Source organism: Oncorhynchus mykiss, chromosome 23 (genome assembly GCF_057628025.1).
Source record: "Oncorhynchus mykiss isolate SJ-2025 chromosome 23, ASM5762802v1, whole genome shotgun sequence".
Taxonomy (NCBI): domain Eukaryota; kingdom Metazoa; phylum Chordata; class Actinopteri; order Salmoniformes; family Salmonidae; genus Oncorhynchus; species Oncorhynchus mykiss.
The window spans coordinates 11,079,726-11,098,769 of NC_143044.1; the positions used below are offsets into that span (position 1 = coordinate 11,079,726).

At 43.2% G+C, this 19,044-nt stretch overlaps 1 protein-coding gene across 12 annotated transcripts in view; it reads left to right on the plus strand.

The window, feature by feature from the left end:
• LOC110502431 (latent-transforming growth factor beta-binding protein 1) overlaps positions 1-19,044 on the plus strand; it is a 134,931-nt gene that overhangs the window by 8,188 nt on the left and 107,699 nt on the right. For all 12 annotated transcript variants that reach the window (XM_036959791.2, XM_036959792.2, XM_036959796.2 and 9 more), the window contains exon 3: positions 4,049-4,349. In XM_036959791.2, coding sequence (XP_036815686.2) covers positions 4,049-4,349 — 301 coding nt within the window. The remainder of the gene's footprint in view (positions 1-4,048; positions 4,350-19,044) is intronic.

Sequence of the window (19,044 nt, forward strand, 5' to 3'; positions counted from 1 at the left end):
GATGGACTCGCAAAAGTGTCTTTGTGCTCTTGGTCCTCATCGTTATCTGAGGATAATTTAAGCAGGCTTTAGCGCTACTGGGTTAGTCCAACCTATGGGAGAAATATAAGGACTATAGCCTATTGGAAGAGGAAAATTACCTCTTTCGAAGATTAACAAGGAAGAGCTAAAAACTATACTGTAAACTTTTCCTTTACGGTATTAAGATGCTCTTGTTATCCAGGTAATTCCACCATTATATCATTATGTCTTCGCCTCTCAGTTGCCATACCAGGACTCCCCTTTGCAGATCTCATATCAAGGTTTTATATTCCTGATTACTTGACGTTTTCTTTGTAGATTTCTTTGGTTACTCAGGGCCGTCAGGTTCACTATATATGCAGAAGTATGGGGACACCCCTTCAAATGAGGTGATTCGGCTGTTTCAGACACACCCGTTCAGACACAAAATCGAGCACACAGCCATGCATTCTCCATAGACAGTCATTGGCAGTAGATTGGCCTTACTGAAGAGCTCAGTGGCTTTCAACATGGCACCGTCATAGGAGCTGCCCTGGTTAACTGTAAGTGCTGTTATTAGGAAGTGGAAACATCTAGGAGGAACAACGGCTCAGCCGCAAAGTGGTAGGCCATACAAATTTACAGAACGGGACCGCAGAGTGCTGAAGCACGTAGCCAAGCAGTCGCACACAAGCCTAAGATCACCATGTGCAATGCCAAGCGTTGGCTGGAGTGCTGTAAATCTCGCCGCCATTTGACTCAGTGGAAACGCGTTCTCTGGAGTGATGAATCACGCTTCAACATCTGGCAGTCTGATGGACGAATTTGGGTTTGGCGGATACCAGGAGAACTCTACCTGCCAGAATGCATCGTGCCAACTGTAAAATTTGGTGGAGGAGTAATAATTGTCTGGGGCTGTTTTTTAGGGTTCGGGCTAGGCCCCTTAGTTCAAGAGAAGGGAAATCTTAACGCTACAGCATACCATGACATTATAGACAATTCTGTGCTTCCAATTTTGTGGCAACAGTTTGGGGAGGCCCTTTCCTGTTTCAGCACAGAGCCCTGACCTGAACCCCTTTCGGATTAATTGGAACACTGACTACGAGCCAGGCTTAATCGCCCAAGATCAGTGCCCGACCTCACTAATTCTGAATGGAAGCAAGTGGCTGAATGGAAGCAAATCCCCACAGCAATGTTCTAACATCTAGTGGAAAGCCTTCCCAGAAGAGTGGAGGCTGTTATAGCAGCAAAGGGTGGACAAACTCCATATTAATGCCCATGATTTTGGAATGAGATGTTCGGCGAGCAGGTGTCTACATATTTTTAGTCATGTAGTGATGTGTTTAGTCTCTTCATCTCCTCTATGCATGCATGCCATAATTATTTTCAGAGATCGCAGCCGCCTGCCAAGACCAGGCGAGCACGACTTGGACAGGTTTTTTTTCCAAGTCAGAGAGCTAAAGGGAGGGAAATCAAAAGAGATGGAGGAAAAGAGGAGGCTAATTCTTATCAGGGAAATCGGTTAATCTGTCCATTCTTAGACAATGGAAATAAGTGACACGATAGATGGAGAAAACAGAGCAGTTTTCATCCCAGCCCAGCACCTGGTGATTTATGATTAGTCTGCTGATTGAGGGGAACGTATCTGGCTGTTGTCATTGTGCAGCGCCCATTCGGATTCCCTGGATCTGGAGCAGCAGTTAAGTGGGGTGAGGACTAAGTATGGGCACAATACCATGGCAACAGGAATGTCTTAATTGACTTGGCTCTCCACCTGCTTTAGTGAAGCATAATGTCAGACAGTTGGCTGGAAGTTTACAATGCTGTCTTGTGTCAACTCCAGCGATAAACACAATGATGAATTATCATTTATAGAAATGTCCATTGAGGCCCAGAACTGCTTGAGTCAGCATTGTAGCCACAGGTGCTCTGTCTGTATCCTACATATTGTACAGGAAGTGGGCAGAAAGACAGTTTATGAGCGAGGACAAAGACATATTTTCTTTCTTGTCAAAAAACTGTATTCACACAACTGCAGCACCATTTCAGATCCAATTTAACTTTGTGGTCGAGAAATAAATCAAGAAATATAAACTTTAGGTCATCTGATGCCCTGGGAATCAGTGAGACCTTCGGGATCGGTGTGGACAGGCTGTAGGATGGGGGGTTGTTCAACTAATGAGACATCCCGTAACATCTGCACTGGATCATCGGCGTGGAAAATTATTTCCTGAGAAAGGTAGTGTCGGTTGTATGTCCACTAGTATAAGCATATGATGTTGCACCTTGATTTCCCCAGGTGATTAATGTAGGCACACACACAAATACATTTTTGTGTTCCACGACAGACCCTTGCAGAACCCAGCAACACTCCCTATAACAGAGGTGTCGTCTTATCAAAGTGGGACGTCACTTATTTTCCCTCCCCAGCTAGTGCTGAAATCGGCATCACGTACACCGTGCCCTTGTCACAGAACAGCGCTCTTGTGTAGCCCTATTCGCAAACCGATGGTAGCCTTACTCAGGTCCAGCGGCGAAAAAAATCTAACCATTTACTCTACTCAGAAAAGAAAGCAAAAAAAGCATGATAGTGTGGGGTATGTATAAACCAAAACATAATTTAGCAGGAGTGATGTAATCTGTAGATGTAATCGCCCTCTGATGCTTCTAAGGGGGGGTCTCTTGTTGCACAGCGTTTATTAGGACTCGTGTCTAAATAGCTCAGTCGGTTAAAAAAAAAAAAAGCTTTGAGCCAGTGGTGAGTCATTAGTAGACGCCTATTGAGAGTGAGAGGGATTTGGATTTGTTTTCATGTCCTTGGGCGATGCATGACTTGCTTTTTGATGCAGTTTGCTCTCTCTCTCTCTGTCATTAATCACTTTCTCAAATCAAAAGGAACTAGTGATGGTAATGAGAGGAGTGTGGTGGAGGAGCCCTCCTCAGGGAGCCTGTGGGGCTGGGCAGAGACATTTGCTCTTACACTTCACACACACACCACCTCTGGAATGATGGCTCCAATGAAAGCACAAAAAGTGGGTTTGATTTGATTATCTACAATGTGTGTGTGTGTGTGTGTGTGTGTGTGTGTGTGTGTGTGTGTGTGTGTGTGTGTGTGTGTGTGTGTACACGCGCATTGGAGTGTGTGAGAATTGGCCACTGTGGCCTCGAGGCAGGCTTTGTAGTTGAAAAATGACAGTCCCAGTCCTGTGCCTTTTTAAGAGAAGGGAGCACAGTGTAATTACAGGCTACCTGCCAGCCTCCTGTAACAACTCAAACACACACACACACACACACACACACACACACACACACACACACACACACACACACACACACACACACACACACACACACACACACACACACACACATACACACATACACACACAAACAGTCCCTCTCTCTGATGCCCCAACCCACCGCACATATGTCATTGTGCCGGGGACTCCAGTAATTGGTTACCGAGCCTCAGCTTGTGTAAAGCACTGTCAAACTCTCAGCTTTGGGAGGGTACATTCACAGTGTGGGGAACCGTGGAGGTGGTATTTACTTTGGCTGCTAATACTAATAATGAGAGTGAGACACGGGAACAGCTTTCTCCGACTATGATTGTTAGGGATTTAGATTCTGTCACCGGGGTTTCTATCCCTGTCCCTCTGCCTTTTCCATGACAAAAATCTTATTACGAATGCTAAGTACTGTAGAGATTCATTTTTTAACCAGGAAAAACAGCGACTCTATGTTTGGTAATGCATTATTCATTCATGATACTTTTGTCCTAAATCGTACATTACTTCTGGTTTGAGTAATGACTCTATGGCACCTAAATGAACCCCCACTACCTGAGTTTCCTCAATAAATGTCTGAAAATAGCTCCCTGAGACAACGTCATATAACTGGCATTTAACATGGTATATTATGTCTGCTTCTTGGGGTTTGTATATGTTGTGTGAGTGTGTATGTATGCATGTGTGTGTGAATATGTACACGTTGCAATGTCACTCACTCTCTCTTTCTCTCTCTTCCCCCCCTATGTTTTGTGCTGCAGCCAACTGTCTGCCCCAGTGCCAGAATGGAGGAATGTGTCTGAGGCCCCAGCTCTGTGTCTGCAAAGCGGGCTCCAAGGGCAAAGCATGTGAACAGAACACCATGCCCACCTCCTCCTACCCAGCGCAGCCAGGGAACGGCCACACCAATGGACACAGCAATGGGCACACCAAGGGACACAACGTAGTGCCCCAGCGGCCCATCCCCCAGCAGGGTTATATTCCTGGGCCAGTCCCTGTCAGCAACATGGCCCAGATGACCCTGACTGTCAAGCAATCCCCCCACCTGGTCCGGCCCCAGCAGTGAGTATTCTCTCTACAAGTGCAGCATGTGGTTGACAACACCCACTCCATTTATTGCAATCTATATTGAAGTTATGAGAATGCTTGGAATGGTTTGTTTAAGCCATCACTCTCTTCCAATCTGTTTTTGTTTTGCGCTCTTCACAGTTTATTAGTAGTGGAGTCGAAGGGGTGCATACTGTCAAACAAAGGCAGAGTTGGTCTGAGGGCTCATCTGTAAATAATCATATTGACACTGCTGGTGCCCCACACTGTGCCAGAGAGGACAGTGAGGCCCCCAGCCCACTGAACAGAAATCATGTTTCCCTGTGAAAGTTTTCACAATGTGCTTTAAACTGTACTCCCTCCTGCCGTGTTGACTGTGTTCTTGGGGTTTATCACCATCCATCAGTGTGATAGGTAGAATCACTTACACCATTTTAAGACTGTATTTGAAAAGATGCTAACTCCTCCTGTGGTTGGCCTATCGGTTTGTTTTGCCTGTCACCACAGTAGACTGCTGGAAAATGTGCCGTCATATCGGACATGGCGCAAGGCCCTCGACTTGTCAAGAGTAATCAGCGTGAATGCAGACTGTGTAAATCTCAGTTCACACTCGAATGTGGGGCAGCGTGTTGATAGAAATGTCCAAAATTGCCTCACATCAGGTCCAACAAATGTTGGCACGGGTGGCCTAGTTCTGGTATCGATTAATGATATTTCAAATGTTAATGAATCCATTTTATGTGCTGTGTTTTGCGTGTCTTCACTGTAAAACATCGGAGGTTTTGCGTTGCTCAGGCGGTGTAATTGCACCCAGATCTGTGTGCTCGAAAGCTGCTCTCAATTTAGGAGGATTATTTCTCACGGGGAGCTATTCCCCCATCACTTATATGAGTGCAGGAACATGTTATCTGATATTTCAAATAAAAACATACTCTCCAGATCTATCATTCATAATCAGATCAGTTAGATATGCAAAAGCAGCGGCAGGGCAAGATAAATAACGGTTTCCTTTTATGCCATTACAAACTGCATTTTTACTAAATGGGTCACATTTCTGTTCAATTTCAAGAGATTTCAGATTATATTTTGGTATGACACCCAGAGAGATTGTCTAGTGTGATAAATGGATGACTGAGCTAATGGCTGGTCTCAGTGTCCCCTCTGACCCTTAAAATGACAAATGATCGGGTTGTCTAGCCAAACACATGCCCTGTGACGCCATCAAAGAGAGGGTCGTCAGGGCAGTGGAAGGGGGCTCCTTGACTGATGGGATTTCATTGGTCAGATCCAACAGTGATGTCACTTAATTGATTAACCTGTTTTCATCACTCTAGTTTATTTAATACCTATGCTATTATGTCTAGTATAGGATTTTTGTATCACTCTTTTGTTAGTCTTGCGTATCCACATTGGTTGACGGATTGCAATGAGACAGCATTGGTGCGGTTGTAGGTTCAGTCATTTAGGTTCAGTCATCCATGCTGTGCTGTGAGGAGTCTCGCCCCATCATTTCTGTTAAACACATAAATCATGGGGAAAAGTTTGTTACTGTAATGTCTGCTAGTATGGTTCAATTGGTATCGAGAGCTTTGTTGAACCGTTAACCTTTGAATAGCTAAAGTAGTGGGTGAATGTGCCATTGTTATTATAAGTGTCTGACCTCATAGAATACCCAGACTAACCTTACAAAGACTTGGGCAAACAGGGGGTGATTTGTCAGTTGCGAGTGCTGATTTCTCAGGAAAGATCAAAGTGTGATAGAAGAGGTTTGGATTTTAAATGTTTTTATTTAACTAGGTAAGTCAGTTAAGAACAAATTCAGATTTACAATGATGGTCTACCGGGTAACATTGGGTTAACTGCCTAGTGGTTAGAGCATTGGACTTGTAACTGGAAGGTTGCAAGTTCAAACCACCGAGCTGACAAGGTTCAAAACTGTTGTTCTGCCCCTGAACAGGCAGTTAACCCACTGTTCCTAGGCTGTCATTGAAAATAAGAATTTGTTCTTAACTGACTTGCCTGGTTAAATAAAGGTAAAATAAAAATTCACGGGCAGTGTGACAGATTTTTACCCTGTCAGCTCAGGGATTCGATCCAGCAACCTTTTGGTTACTGGCCCATTGCGCTAACCACTAGGCTACCTGCCGCCCCATATTGGGCTTGCCTCTGGAATGTGCTCTGGCATTGTTCACAGGGAGATTTAGAGCTAAGGAAATCGTGTGTGTGTGTGTGTGTGTGTGTGTGTGTGTGTGTGTGTGTGTGTGTGTGTGTGTGTTCCGCGGCTGCAGTAAAGAACCTCATCCAGACAAAATAACTTTGAGTAGCACTACTTGTCATACCTGAGGGGCCAAAACAAGCCCTTCTGTGCTGTCAGAGGGAAATTACGTGCCGTTTTTGTTTTTACTTCATTTACTCAAGGTACGAAAAAAGACAGAAACAAGAGGAGTGAAGCAATTGGAAGCCGAGGCGGGCAGCACAGGTGGCTCTATCGCCTCTTTTCTTCCTAAAGTCAGCGTGATACCGTCCGCCTGTCTCCTACACAGACCCGCATCTACAGTAGAGCAGGAAAGGTTTAAGGATATTTGCTGACATTCCTACTGTAAACTGTAAGGGAAATGAGTCTCTAAATGTATAGCGCTGCTCCTGTAATGGGACCTCTATGGTGGTACTGTATGGTGTGTCCCAGGAGTAGGCCAGGCTGTGGTCTAACTCCTGCCCCTGTGGTTCTGTGTCCTGACCCTGTGTCCTGACAGGCCTCGGAACACATGGCAGTGCTGGATACACTGACTGTGTGATAATGCCTGTGTGATCATGCCTGTGTGATAATGCCTGTGTGATCATGCCTGTGTGATAATGCCATGCCTGGTATTGGAGTGGGTCAAGTGATGTGTGTGTGTCTTTTTCTCCCTCTGCACTCTCTATCGTTCTGTCTTTACCCCCTTCTCTGAGAAAACCCCAGCAGAGCCATGTGTCATCCGCCCACATCGGTTTGAAGTAACATTCCCCATTTCCAAGGAACGAATGACCTTACCTCTCAGCACTTGTGGAGATAGGTATAGACAAATGACGCTCTCCTTTCTGCTCCTCCTCCTTCTCCACTCTCTCTCGCAGCGTGAGCCACAAACTTGTTGGGAGTGTGCTGATGTTTCCAGGTCCTTGTGCGTGCATGTGTGTGTGTGTGTGTGTATGTGTGTGTGTGTGTGTGTGTGTGTGTGTAACTCCCCGAGCAGGAATTTCTTTGTGGTGCCAATATGTTCCTAGTTACACCCAGGAAGTTGGCTATTTCTCCTTTCTCTGGTTGTATAAAATGAAAATGGGAACTGTATCCAGGCATCCATCTTTTGAGTAGAATCCCACTGAAACCAAGTGAATCACATGGGATCAGCTCCAAATTCCAAGTGTGCAAGTTGCTGGCTCTGGGTATTGAGTCAATCAAGGAACCAGAGAATCAACTAACCGCAACGGAGCACTGACAAAACGTGGATTTCCTGCGCGCGCTCTCTTTTTCCTCTCTGTCTCTCTATCTTTCTCTCTCTGTCTCTCATCTGACACATTCGTGCTGATAAACTATGAGCGGGCTCTGTTTACATTTACTGGGTTCACTACGGTAGAGCAGAGTGTGTCGGTTCTCTTGGGGAGGACTGGGAATGGTAACGGGGCCAGTGGTGGAGTGTGTGAGCGTGGCCAGAGAATTTGAGTGCTGAAGGTCGAGACTGCACAGGTTCACCCCCCCTGTCAATGGTCTGTTTATATAGAAATGAGCAAGATCTCTGCTCTGATATTTCAGACTACCAACCAGGCTCTTGTAACCATTCCTTGAATAAAGTGAAACGCTGAAAAAATATCAATTTTTTTCTATTTAATTGCACAGCCATTGCCAGCACACCTAGTCTTGCCAGATATTTTGTTGAGACTGGAATAAGATCTTATGTTTACAACTTCTCCCTTTCCCTCTTTCTTTCTCTCTCCCTCTGCCTACCCTGACTTTTCAGCTCTCTTTTGCTGGCGTATTTAAAGCTTAGCTGCAGTAGACCCCACTGTATTTATTTGACAGAGTAACATCACTTCATGCATGCCATCGGTGGTAGAAATCATTTAAATCTCACACTGAAGCCAGGTTCTGATGGGACTGTGCTTTGCCACGATGGTCAAAGCCCCCACCCCTAAATAACCCCAAACAAACATATTAGTGTTCATGTTGTGTCTGCTCCAGTCACAACAAATCATTGACCTCCCGTTGACTTCACACATTCCGTGACAATCCTCTTCCTTGTTTTGTAAACCACCCTTAAACTACCTGTTTGTTTGGTCTGGCTATTATTAAAGCCCTTTGATGTCTGAAGCCACCCGTTCAGACTACAGCCAGCCTCATAGATCAAGTCAAAGTGGTAAGAACAACAAAGAGTGGATGAGGCTCTTGTGTCACTGAAACCTTGGCTATGCCCTTGAGAGGAGACCAGCTTAAATAGATATGCTGGTGTCAATGGCATTCGGCACCCGTTCTCCTTAGACCCTCTCAATCCACCCCAGAGCTTCTCATCTACACGGAACCAGTTGGTATCTATCTCCCAAGCAGCAGGCTAAAGTGCTAGAGAACAGATCTGTCCATCCTCTATCTTTCTCTTTCTCTCTACCTCTCTCTCCCTTTCTGACTCTGGGCATTTCCATTGAAAAGGACCCATGAGCACCAACCTGTTGATAGTAGCGTATCAAATTGGGTGTCAATGACGGCTAAGCGTTTCTAATTTTGGTAAATTGAGGCATAGTTACATTTTTCAACCATTTTCCATCTTACACATTAGGCATAAGTAAAGGCTTTGATTTCTGGATAAGCAGATGGAAAATGGGTCTTGGAAAACGTCTCCCAGAAAAGTCTTAAACGTATCAGAAATATATCAAAACACAATAATGTTGAGGTTAAGACCCCTGCCAACAAATATCACACTTACATTTTGTTTTGGAATTTATGAAATATTGCCTTTTTTTATTATTAAGTGATTAAAACTCGTAATTCCGTTACCAGATCTGTAACGGAATTGCTGCAACTGGATTGGCTACAAAGGGTAATTATAATAGTCACAAACCACAGTTGGGTCACCTGCTACTGTCCTCCCTTCCACTGGCATAATGGTATATTCAGTGTTAAAACAGTCTAAATCTGGACAACCCCTCCCTTTCTCCCCCCCCCCCCCTCTCTCTCTCTCTGCCTCTCTCTCTCCAGTTAATGTCACCTCTCCCAGCTCTTACTGACACCTACCCATGAGCCCCATCTCTTTCCATTTACTGTAACCAGCACCCTCACCCACTAAGCACCGACCGACACCGGACGTCAATGGAAGTTGAAAAGTGATTGAAATTTGGTCAGTCCACCCTGGTCAGTCCACCCTGGTCAGTCCACCCTGGTCAGTCCACCCTGGTCAGTCCACCCTGGTCAGTCCACCCTGGCCAGTCCCTGGACCAAATTTAAACCTATCATAGATGCATGTTTCACAAGTTTGGATAGTACAGCACAGTACTGTACAGTAAGTAGAGCACAGTAGAGTAATACAGTACAATACAGTACAGTGAGTAGAGTAGAGTAAAGTAGAGTATACTCCAATACAGTAGTACAGTATAATACAGTACAGTAAGGTAAAGAACATTTGAGTATAGTACAGTAGAGTAGAGTACAGTATATTATACTGTACACTACTGTAGTGAACTATACTCTACTTTACTGTACTGTACTCTACTGTAATCTACTGTACTCTAGTCTATTCTACTGTACTGAACTCTACACTACTTCTACTCTGCTCTGCTATATTGTACTGCACTGTACTTTACTGTGCTGTGCTGTGCTGTGATGTTCAAACTTGTGAAACAAGACGAGAGTTACATTAATATCCATAATTATGCATTTCTGTGTAGCACAGATCAGGGACTCATGTAAATGCACTTTGCTTACTGTAGTTCAATAACCAAAATAGATTTCTTGCAAAGTCAAGGTGTTGTGTTATCGCTAACACCCCATTATTTCTGCGGACATCTTTGAATCTTCATTCGGAGCAGATATTTAAGAGTTTTTGGAAAACATGGTCACAATAAAACCTGAGGGAGATTTTTCCCTAATTTCATTACCAAAGTTTGATTAATCCACTAAATTAGTTTTATTACATTTTACAGTGGGACTTGTTAAATGTAGTCATTGTGCATAGAGTTGTATGGTTTATTAAACTTTGAAATCATGATTTTGGTTTGGCATACATTTTGAAGTGAAAAAACTCAAAGCGTAATTCGATACCATGGATTTGCCCCTCTACGACTGCTGCTGATGAGATGGATTTGCAGTGGCTGGGAAGAATACAGTGCGACCCTCTTACTACAACAGAGGGCTTCTGTTTCAGTATTGTGGTTGATGGTTGGAGGGCCAAACTCATGCCTCTGTGGCTGTGAGAAGGCTGGGCAAAGCCTCCTAAGCAGGTAGCTTTGCCGTGTGTCAGCGAGTATTTAGCAGAGCTGGGTCAGGGAGAGACCAGCCTGACCTCTCACCTCTCGTCATTGGGGAGGAGGTAAAGAGATACTCCCTTCTATTCTAGGAATGGGGAGTGATGAAGGCACCGCCGACACACTCACATGAACACGTGTACACACACACACACACACACACACACACACACACACACACACACACACATTTACTGTATATAGTATTCACTAGGGTGAATGGTGGGAACCCGGTTATACAAATTTACCGGGGTTTACCAGCCAAAACCACTCCCTTTTCCCCGGGATAAATAACTGCGAGAATTTATAAGAAATGATTTATATGAACAGTATGGCGTGAAATTGAACTGTTAAATTATATGCAATGTCTAAATCTGGCTTCTCAATGGCCTTTGCATGATGTACCATGAATGCTCAGGGTGGGGACAGACAGCCCATCTCAGAATGGAGCGCAGTTCACAATGCATGTAGACCTATCATCTCATCATGGTAGCTTTATTTCTTGTGACAGGCATAGTCTATGCTACAGTAATATCAAGACCGAATGCGCATCCAATTGACCCATCTCCATCTGGCTTTCGGGGGTCACCTCATATTTTTAGTGTAAAGATCTTTTTTTTTAAATTGCAGCTGGAAATGTTTAATACAGCCAATCACTCGAATATTGTTGCTTTAAATCAGTGCACGCGCGCACGGACTCTCACTCAGTCTTTCTCCCTCTTCATCACCTCCATTCAAATTGCATCCAAAATAGATCATCCTGTTCTATATTGATATATATATAGCCTATATACAGTGCCTTGCGAAAGTATTCGGCCCCCTTGAACTTTGCGACCTTTTGCCACATTTCAGACTTCAAACATAAAGATATAAAACTGTATTTTTTTGTGAAGAATCTACAACAAGTGGGACACAATCATGAAGTGGAACGACATTTATTGGATATTTACTTTTTTAGCAAATCAAAAACTGAAAAATTGGGCGTGCAAAATTATTCAGCCCCCTTAAGTTAATACTTTGTAGCGCCACCTTTTGCTGCGATTACAGCTGTAAGTCGCTTGGGGTATGTCTCTATCAGTTTTGCACATCGAGAGACTGACATTTTTTCCCATTCCTCCTTGCAAAACGGCTCGAGCTCAGTGAGGTTGGATGGAGAGCATTTGTGAACAGCAGTTTTCAGTTCTTTCCACAGATTCTCGATTGGATTCAGGTCTGGACTTTGACTTGGCCATTCTAACACCTGGATATGTTTATTTTTGAACCATTCCATTGTAGATTTTGCTTTATGTTTTGGATCATTGTCTTGTTGGAAGACAAATCTCCGTCCCAGTCTCAGGTCTTTTGCAGACTCCATCAGGTTTTCTTCCAGAATGGTCCTGTATTTGGCTCCAAATACTAAAGAAAATCAGGCCCAAACCATGATGCTGCCACCACCATGTTTGACAGTGGGGATGGTGTGTTCAGGGTGATGAGGTGTGTTGCTTTTACGCCAAACATAACGTCTTGCATTGTTGCCAAAAAGTTCAATTTTGGTTTCATCTGACCAGAGCACCTTCTTCCACATGTTTGGTGTGTCTCCCAGGTGGCTTGTGGCAAACTTTAAACAACACTTTTTATGGATATCTTTAAGAAATGTCTTTCTTCTTGCCACTCTTCCATAAAGGCCAGATTTGTGCAATACACGACTGATTGTTGTCCTATGGACAGAGTCTCCCACCTCAGCTGTAGATCTCTGCAGTTCATCCAGAGTGATCATGGGCCTCTTGGCTGCATCTCTGATCAGTCTTCTCCTTGTATGAGCTGAAAGTTTAGAGGAACGGCCAGGTCTTGGTAGATTTGCAGTGGTCTGATACTCCTTCCATTTCAATATTATCGCTTGCACAGTGCTCCTTGGGATGTTTAAAGCTTGGGAAATCTTTTTGTATCCAAATCCGGCTTTAAACTTCTTCACAACAGTATCTCGGACCTGCCTGGTGTGTTCCTTGTTCTTCATGATGCTCTCTGCGCTTTTAACGGACCTCTGAGACTATCACAGTGCAGGTGCATTTATACGGAGACTTGATTACACACAGGTGGATTGTATTTATTATCATTAGTCATTTAGGTCAACATTGGATCATTCAGAGATCCTCACTGAACTTCTGGAGAGAGTTTGCTGCACTGAAAGTAAAGGGGCTGAATAATTTTGCACGCCAAATTTTTCAGTTTTTGATTTGTTAAAAAAGTTTGAAATATCCAATAAATGTCGTTCCACTTCATGATTGTGTCCCACTTGTTGTTGATTCTTCACAAAAAAAATACAGTTTTATATCTTTATGTTTGAAGCCTGAAATGTGGCAAAAGGTCGCAAAGTTCAAGGGGGCCGAATACTTTCGGAAGGCACTGTATATATATATATATATATATATATATATATATATATATATTCTATGTCCTAGCCTACCTCTTTCAGGTAATACATTCCATGCAGTATTAGCCTTATATTTAGCTAATTAGTGATGGGTTATGCATAATAAGCTTCTAACTTACAGTGCATTGGGAAATTATTCAGACCCCTTGACTTTTTCAACATTTTGTTGCATTACAGCCTTATTATAAAATTGATTAAATGAGAAAAAAAACTCATCAATCTACACACAATACCCCATAATGACAAAGCGAAACAAGATTTTAGAAATGTTTGCACATTTTTTACAAGTAAAAAACAGAAATACCTTATTTACATAACTATTCAGAGCCTTTGCTATGAGACTCAAAATTTAGCTCAAGTGCATCCTATTTCCATTTATCATCCTTGAGATGTTTCTGCAACTTGATTGGAGTCCACCTGTGGTAAATATAAATTGATTAGACATGATTTGGAAAGTCCCACCTGTCTATATAAGGTCCCACAGTCGACAGTGGATGTCATAGAAAAAAACAAGCCATGAGGTCGAAGGAATTGTCCTTAGAAATTCAAGACAGGATTGTGTCGAGGCACAGATCTGGGGAAGGGTAGCAAAACATTTCTGCAGCATTGAAGATCCCCAAGAACACATTGGCCTCCATCATTCTTAAATGGAAGAAGTTTGGATCTACCAAGACTCTTCCTAGAGCTGGCCACCCGGACAAACTTAGCAATCGGGGGAGAAGGGCCTTGGTCATGGAGGTGACTAAGAACCCGATGCCAAGAACCCGATGGTCACTCTGACAGAGCTTCAGAGTTCCTTTGTGCAGATGGGAGAAACTTCCAGAAGTACAACTATCTCTGCAGACTAGTCAGGATTGGGGGAAAGATGAATGGAGCAAAGTACAGAGAAATCCTTGGTGAAAACCTGCTCCAGAGCGCTCAGCACCTCAGACTGGGACAGACTCAGACAGACATTCACCTTCCAACAGGACAACGACCCTAAGCACACAGCTAAGACAACTCAGGAGTGGCTTCGAGACAAGTCTCTGAATGTCATTGAGTGGCCCAGCCAGAGCCCGGACTTGATCTCTATCGAACATCCCTGGAGAGACCTGAAAATAGCTGTGCAGCGACGCTCCTCATCCAACCTGACAAAGATAGAGAGGATCTGTAGAGAAGAATGGGAGAAACTGGGAGAATTGGTGAAGTGAAATTTAAAAAATTACTTGTTTAAAAAAATGATAATAAAAAAAAAAAAAATGGAAAGTGGTGAGTGCATATGTATTCACCCCCTTCGCTATGAAGCCCCTAATTAAGATCTGGTGCAACCAATTACCTTCAGAAGTCACATAATTAGTTAAATAAAGTCCACCTATGTGCAATCTAAGTGTCACATGATCTGTCACAAAATCTCAGTAGATAGACCCCTGTTCTGAAAGGCTGAGAGTCTGCAACACCACTAAGCAAGGGGCACCACCAAGCAAGCGGCACCATGAAGACCAAGGAGCTCTCCTAACAGGCCAGGGACAAAGTTGTGGAGAATTACAGATCATAGTTGGGTTATAGAAAAATATCAGAAACTTTTAACATCGCATGGAGCATCATTGATTCCAATATTAAAACATGGAAAGAATATGGCACCACAACAAACCTCCCAAGAGAGGGCCGCCCACCGAAACTCACGGACCAGGCAAGGAGGGCATTAATCAGAGAGTCAACAAAGAGACCAAAAATAACCCTGGAGGAGCTGCAAAGCTCCGCAGCGGAAATTGGAGTATCTGTCCATAGGACCACTTTAAGTAATACACTCCACAGAGCTAGGCTTTACAGAAGAGGGGCCAGAAAAAAAGCCACTGATTAGAGAAAAAAATAAGCAAACATGTTTGGTGTTTGCCAAAACATATGGAAGAAGGTACTCTGGTCAGATGAGACTAAAATTGAGCTTTTTGGCCATCAAGGAAAACGCTATGTCTGGCGCAAACCCAACACCTCTCATCACCCCGAGAACAACATCCCCACAGTGGAGCATGGTGGTGGCAGCATCATGATGTGGGGATGTTTTCCATCGACAGGGACTGGGAAACTGGTTAGAATTGAAGGAATGATGGATGGGGCTAAATACAGGGAAATTCTTGAGGGAAACCTGTTTCAGTCTTCCAGAGATTTGAGACTGGGACAGGGGTTCACCTTCCAGCAGGACAATGACCCTAAGCATACTGCTAAAGCAACACTCGAGTGGTTTAAGGGGAAATATTTAAATGTCTTGGAATGGCCTAGCCAAAGCCCAGACCTCAATCCAATTGAGAATCTGTGGTATGACTTAAAGATTGCTGTACACCAGCAAAACCCATTAAACTGGAAGGAGCTGGAGCAGTTTTTCCTTGAAGAATGGGCAAAAATCCCAGTGGCTAGATGTGCCAAGCTTATAGAGACATACCGCAAGAGATTTGCAGCTGTAATTGCTGCAAAAGGTGGCTCTACAAAGTATTGACTTTGGGGGGTGAATAGTTATGCACTCTCAAGTTTTCCATTTTTTTTCTTATTTCTTGTTTGTTACACAATAAAACATATTTTGCATCTTTAAAGTGGTTGGCATGTTGTGTGTCAAATGATATAAATCCCCCCCCAAAAAATATATTTTAATTCCAGGTTGTAAGGCAACAAAATAGGAAAAATGCCAAGGGGGTAAATACTTTTGCAAGCCACTATATTATTCAAGGATGTCATTAGAATGATGAAGATAAAGGCAACTTAACTTATTTAATTTAACTGTTGAAAGAGAGGAAGGAATGAAGCAACAATAGAGAGAGAAATAGGAGGTAAGCTAATAACATTAGGGGAAATATTATGAAAGGTATAAATGCGTCAGCCTACTAATTATACAAATAAGCTCTATTATATTTCAAAATGAATATCTAATTCCCCAGCCTATATTTGTAATGTTGTAGGCCTCATGTGCTGCACCATAATTGCATGTTCTCTCCCTGCTTTATCATGGTTTGAAAGATGTGCGTAATTCCCATCCATATAATACAGTATAATACAATACAGTACAGTAATACAGTTCACACTCAAAAAGATTAGCAAACTGGAGCTAGTTTCATTAATTTACCCAAACGAGCATATAGCTAGCTACATCTATGGGCTTGTATGTTTTTCTGTTGTGCGTAATGTGCAGTAGCCTATATCATATATGTATTGGATAACGGCACAATCATTTGGCCTTTTTTGGGCTTGGGCTCATTAAATGTATTAAATATAGTACTCATAAAACGTATTTAATCTGTATCTGCCCCTTTCCTTTAATGACTCATCAGGATCAGGTAGCATCAGGCTTATAAGTCTATTTAAATGCTTTATAATACTTTTCAATGACGCTTCCGGTTTTAAAATACCGGGTTACCCAGGAGAAAAGTTATTTATTCAAGGGATGGAACATTTGTAAAATACCAGGAAAATATTCAACCCTAGTATTCACTCACATATACATATTTACTGGACATTCTAGTATTCTCTCACATACACAGACATATTCACATTCATAAAGCGCTCACACAGAGACATCAAACAAAATTTCTCACTTACTCAGTCTCTTATACGCAAACATGCACATGTATTCACATACGAAAACAGAATGGCTATTTAAGAAGCGGTGGTGGAAAGAGGTGGCTATTTACAAGGCTATCACGTTCTGTTTATTTATACTGTTCCAGGGGGCCTGTGGATGGGCTATGATATGAGCCGTGTGCCGAATGACTGTTCCTCCTGTCCCTCACCTCGCCCAACAGCCCTCTTTCTATTCCCACATACTGTGGCCTGCCTTGAGCCCCGGTGTGGACTGGGATCCTAGCACATAGACTGCCAATCAGACAGGAAGAGCCTTGGCCTATACTTTCAACCTTCAACCCCACATGACTCCTCCACTCAGCTCTCAGATGGAACATCAACAGAAACCTGCTCTTCCTGTGACCTTGCCCATCCTAGAGGACTTTGGGCTTCCTCATACATGTCCCAGCTCTCATCAGACCACCAGTGTAAATATTAGCTCTTTTATGCAGGGTGAACTTTGCCCTGGGTTCATTTTTTTAATTTAATGGGTGGTATTTCCCCTCCAGTCCCAGTGGTATGCATTCATAGTTGCATGTGAAATTCCCTTTTAATAGGCAGCCATTGGGTTGAGGTAGTAGAATGCTCTCTCCTCCCTAACCATGACTTGCTACTGTAAGAGGAAAGAGACTGCCCATGTAACAGATTGTCCCCTCTCAGGTTTCCCAGCGCATGATTGTTGGAAGCCTGGTAATCTCACCTGCTGCTCCTTAAACAATAATTATTCTTGGAAAGGCCAGGACTATCTAGCCTTTGAAATGTATCAGTCATGTCTTGTAAAGATGAAGAAAGCCTCTCTCATTTAATTTCCCCTCAATTTAAATGCAGATTATCTGCTTGTACCCTGCCAGGTTTCTGGTGTAAAAGAGTGGAATTTGCGTTAATGTGGTCAAGACTGACGTAAGAGATTATTAGGGGATTTTATATTCAATGTGAATCTAGACAGAAATGCTTTCATTTTTATTTGCATTCATACCAATTGTGCAAGTTCTCCCACTTAAAAAGATGAGAGAGGCCTGTAATTTTCATCATAGGTACACTTCAACTATGACAGACAAAATGAGAAAAAATAATCCAGAAAATCACATTGTAGGATTTTTTATTTATTTGCAAATTATGGTGGAAAATAAGTATTTGGTCAGTAACAAAAGTTTATCTCAATACTTTGTTATATACCCTTTGTTGGCAATGACAGAGGTCAAACGTTTTCTGTAAGTCTTCAAGGTTTTCACACACTGTTGCTGGTATTTTGGCCCATTCCTCCATGCAGATCTCCTCTAGAGCAGTGATGTTTTGGGGCTGTTGCTGGGCAACACAGACTTTCAACTCCCTCCCAAGATTTTCTATGGGGTTGAGATCTGGAGACTGGCTAGGCCACTCCAGGACCTTGAAATGCTTCTTACGAAGCCACTCCTTTGTTGCCCGGGCGGTGTGTTTGGGATCATTGTCATGCTGAAAGACCCAGCCACGTTTCATCTTCAATGCCCTTGCTGATGGAAGGTTTTCACTCAAAATCTCACGATACATGGCCCCATTCATTCTTTCCTTTACACGGATCAGTCGTCCTGGTCCCTTTGCAGAAAAACAGCCCCAAAGCATGATGTTTCCACCCCCATGCTTCACAGTAGGTATGGTGTTCTTTGGATGCAACTCAGCATTCTTTGTCCTCCAAACACGACGAGTTGAGTTTTTTCCAAAAAGTTATATTTTGGTTTCATCTGACCATATGACATTCTCCCAATCTTCTTCTGGATCATCCAAATGCTCTCTAGCAAACCTCAGACGGGCCTGGACATGTACTGGCTTAAGCAGGGGGACACGTCTGGCACTGCAGGATTTGAGTCCTTGGCGGCATAGTGTGTTACTGATGGTAGGCTTTGTTACTTTGGTCCCAGCTCTCTGCAGGTCATTCACTTTGTCCCCCCGTGTGGTTCTGGGATTTTTGCTCACCGTTCTTTTGATCATTTTGACCCCACGGGGTGAGATCTTGCGTGGAGCCCCAGATCGAGGGAGATTATCAGTGGTATGTCTTCCATTTCCTAATAATTGCTCCCACAGTTGATTTCTTCAAACCAAGCTGCTTACCTATTGCAGATTCAGTCTTCCCAGCCTGGTGCAGGTCTACAATTTTGTTTCTGGTGTCCTTTGACAGCTCTTTGGTCTTAGCCATAGTGTAGTTTGGAGTGTGACTGTTTGAGGTTGTGGACAGGTGTCTTTTATACTGATAACAAG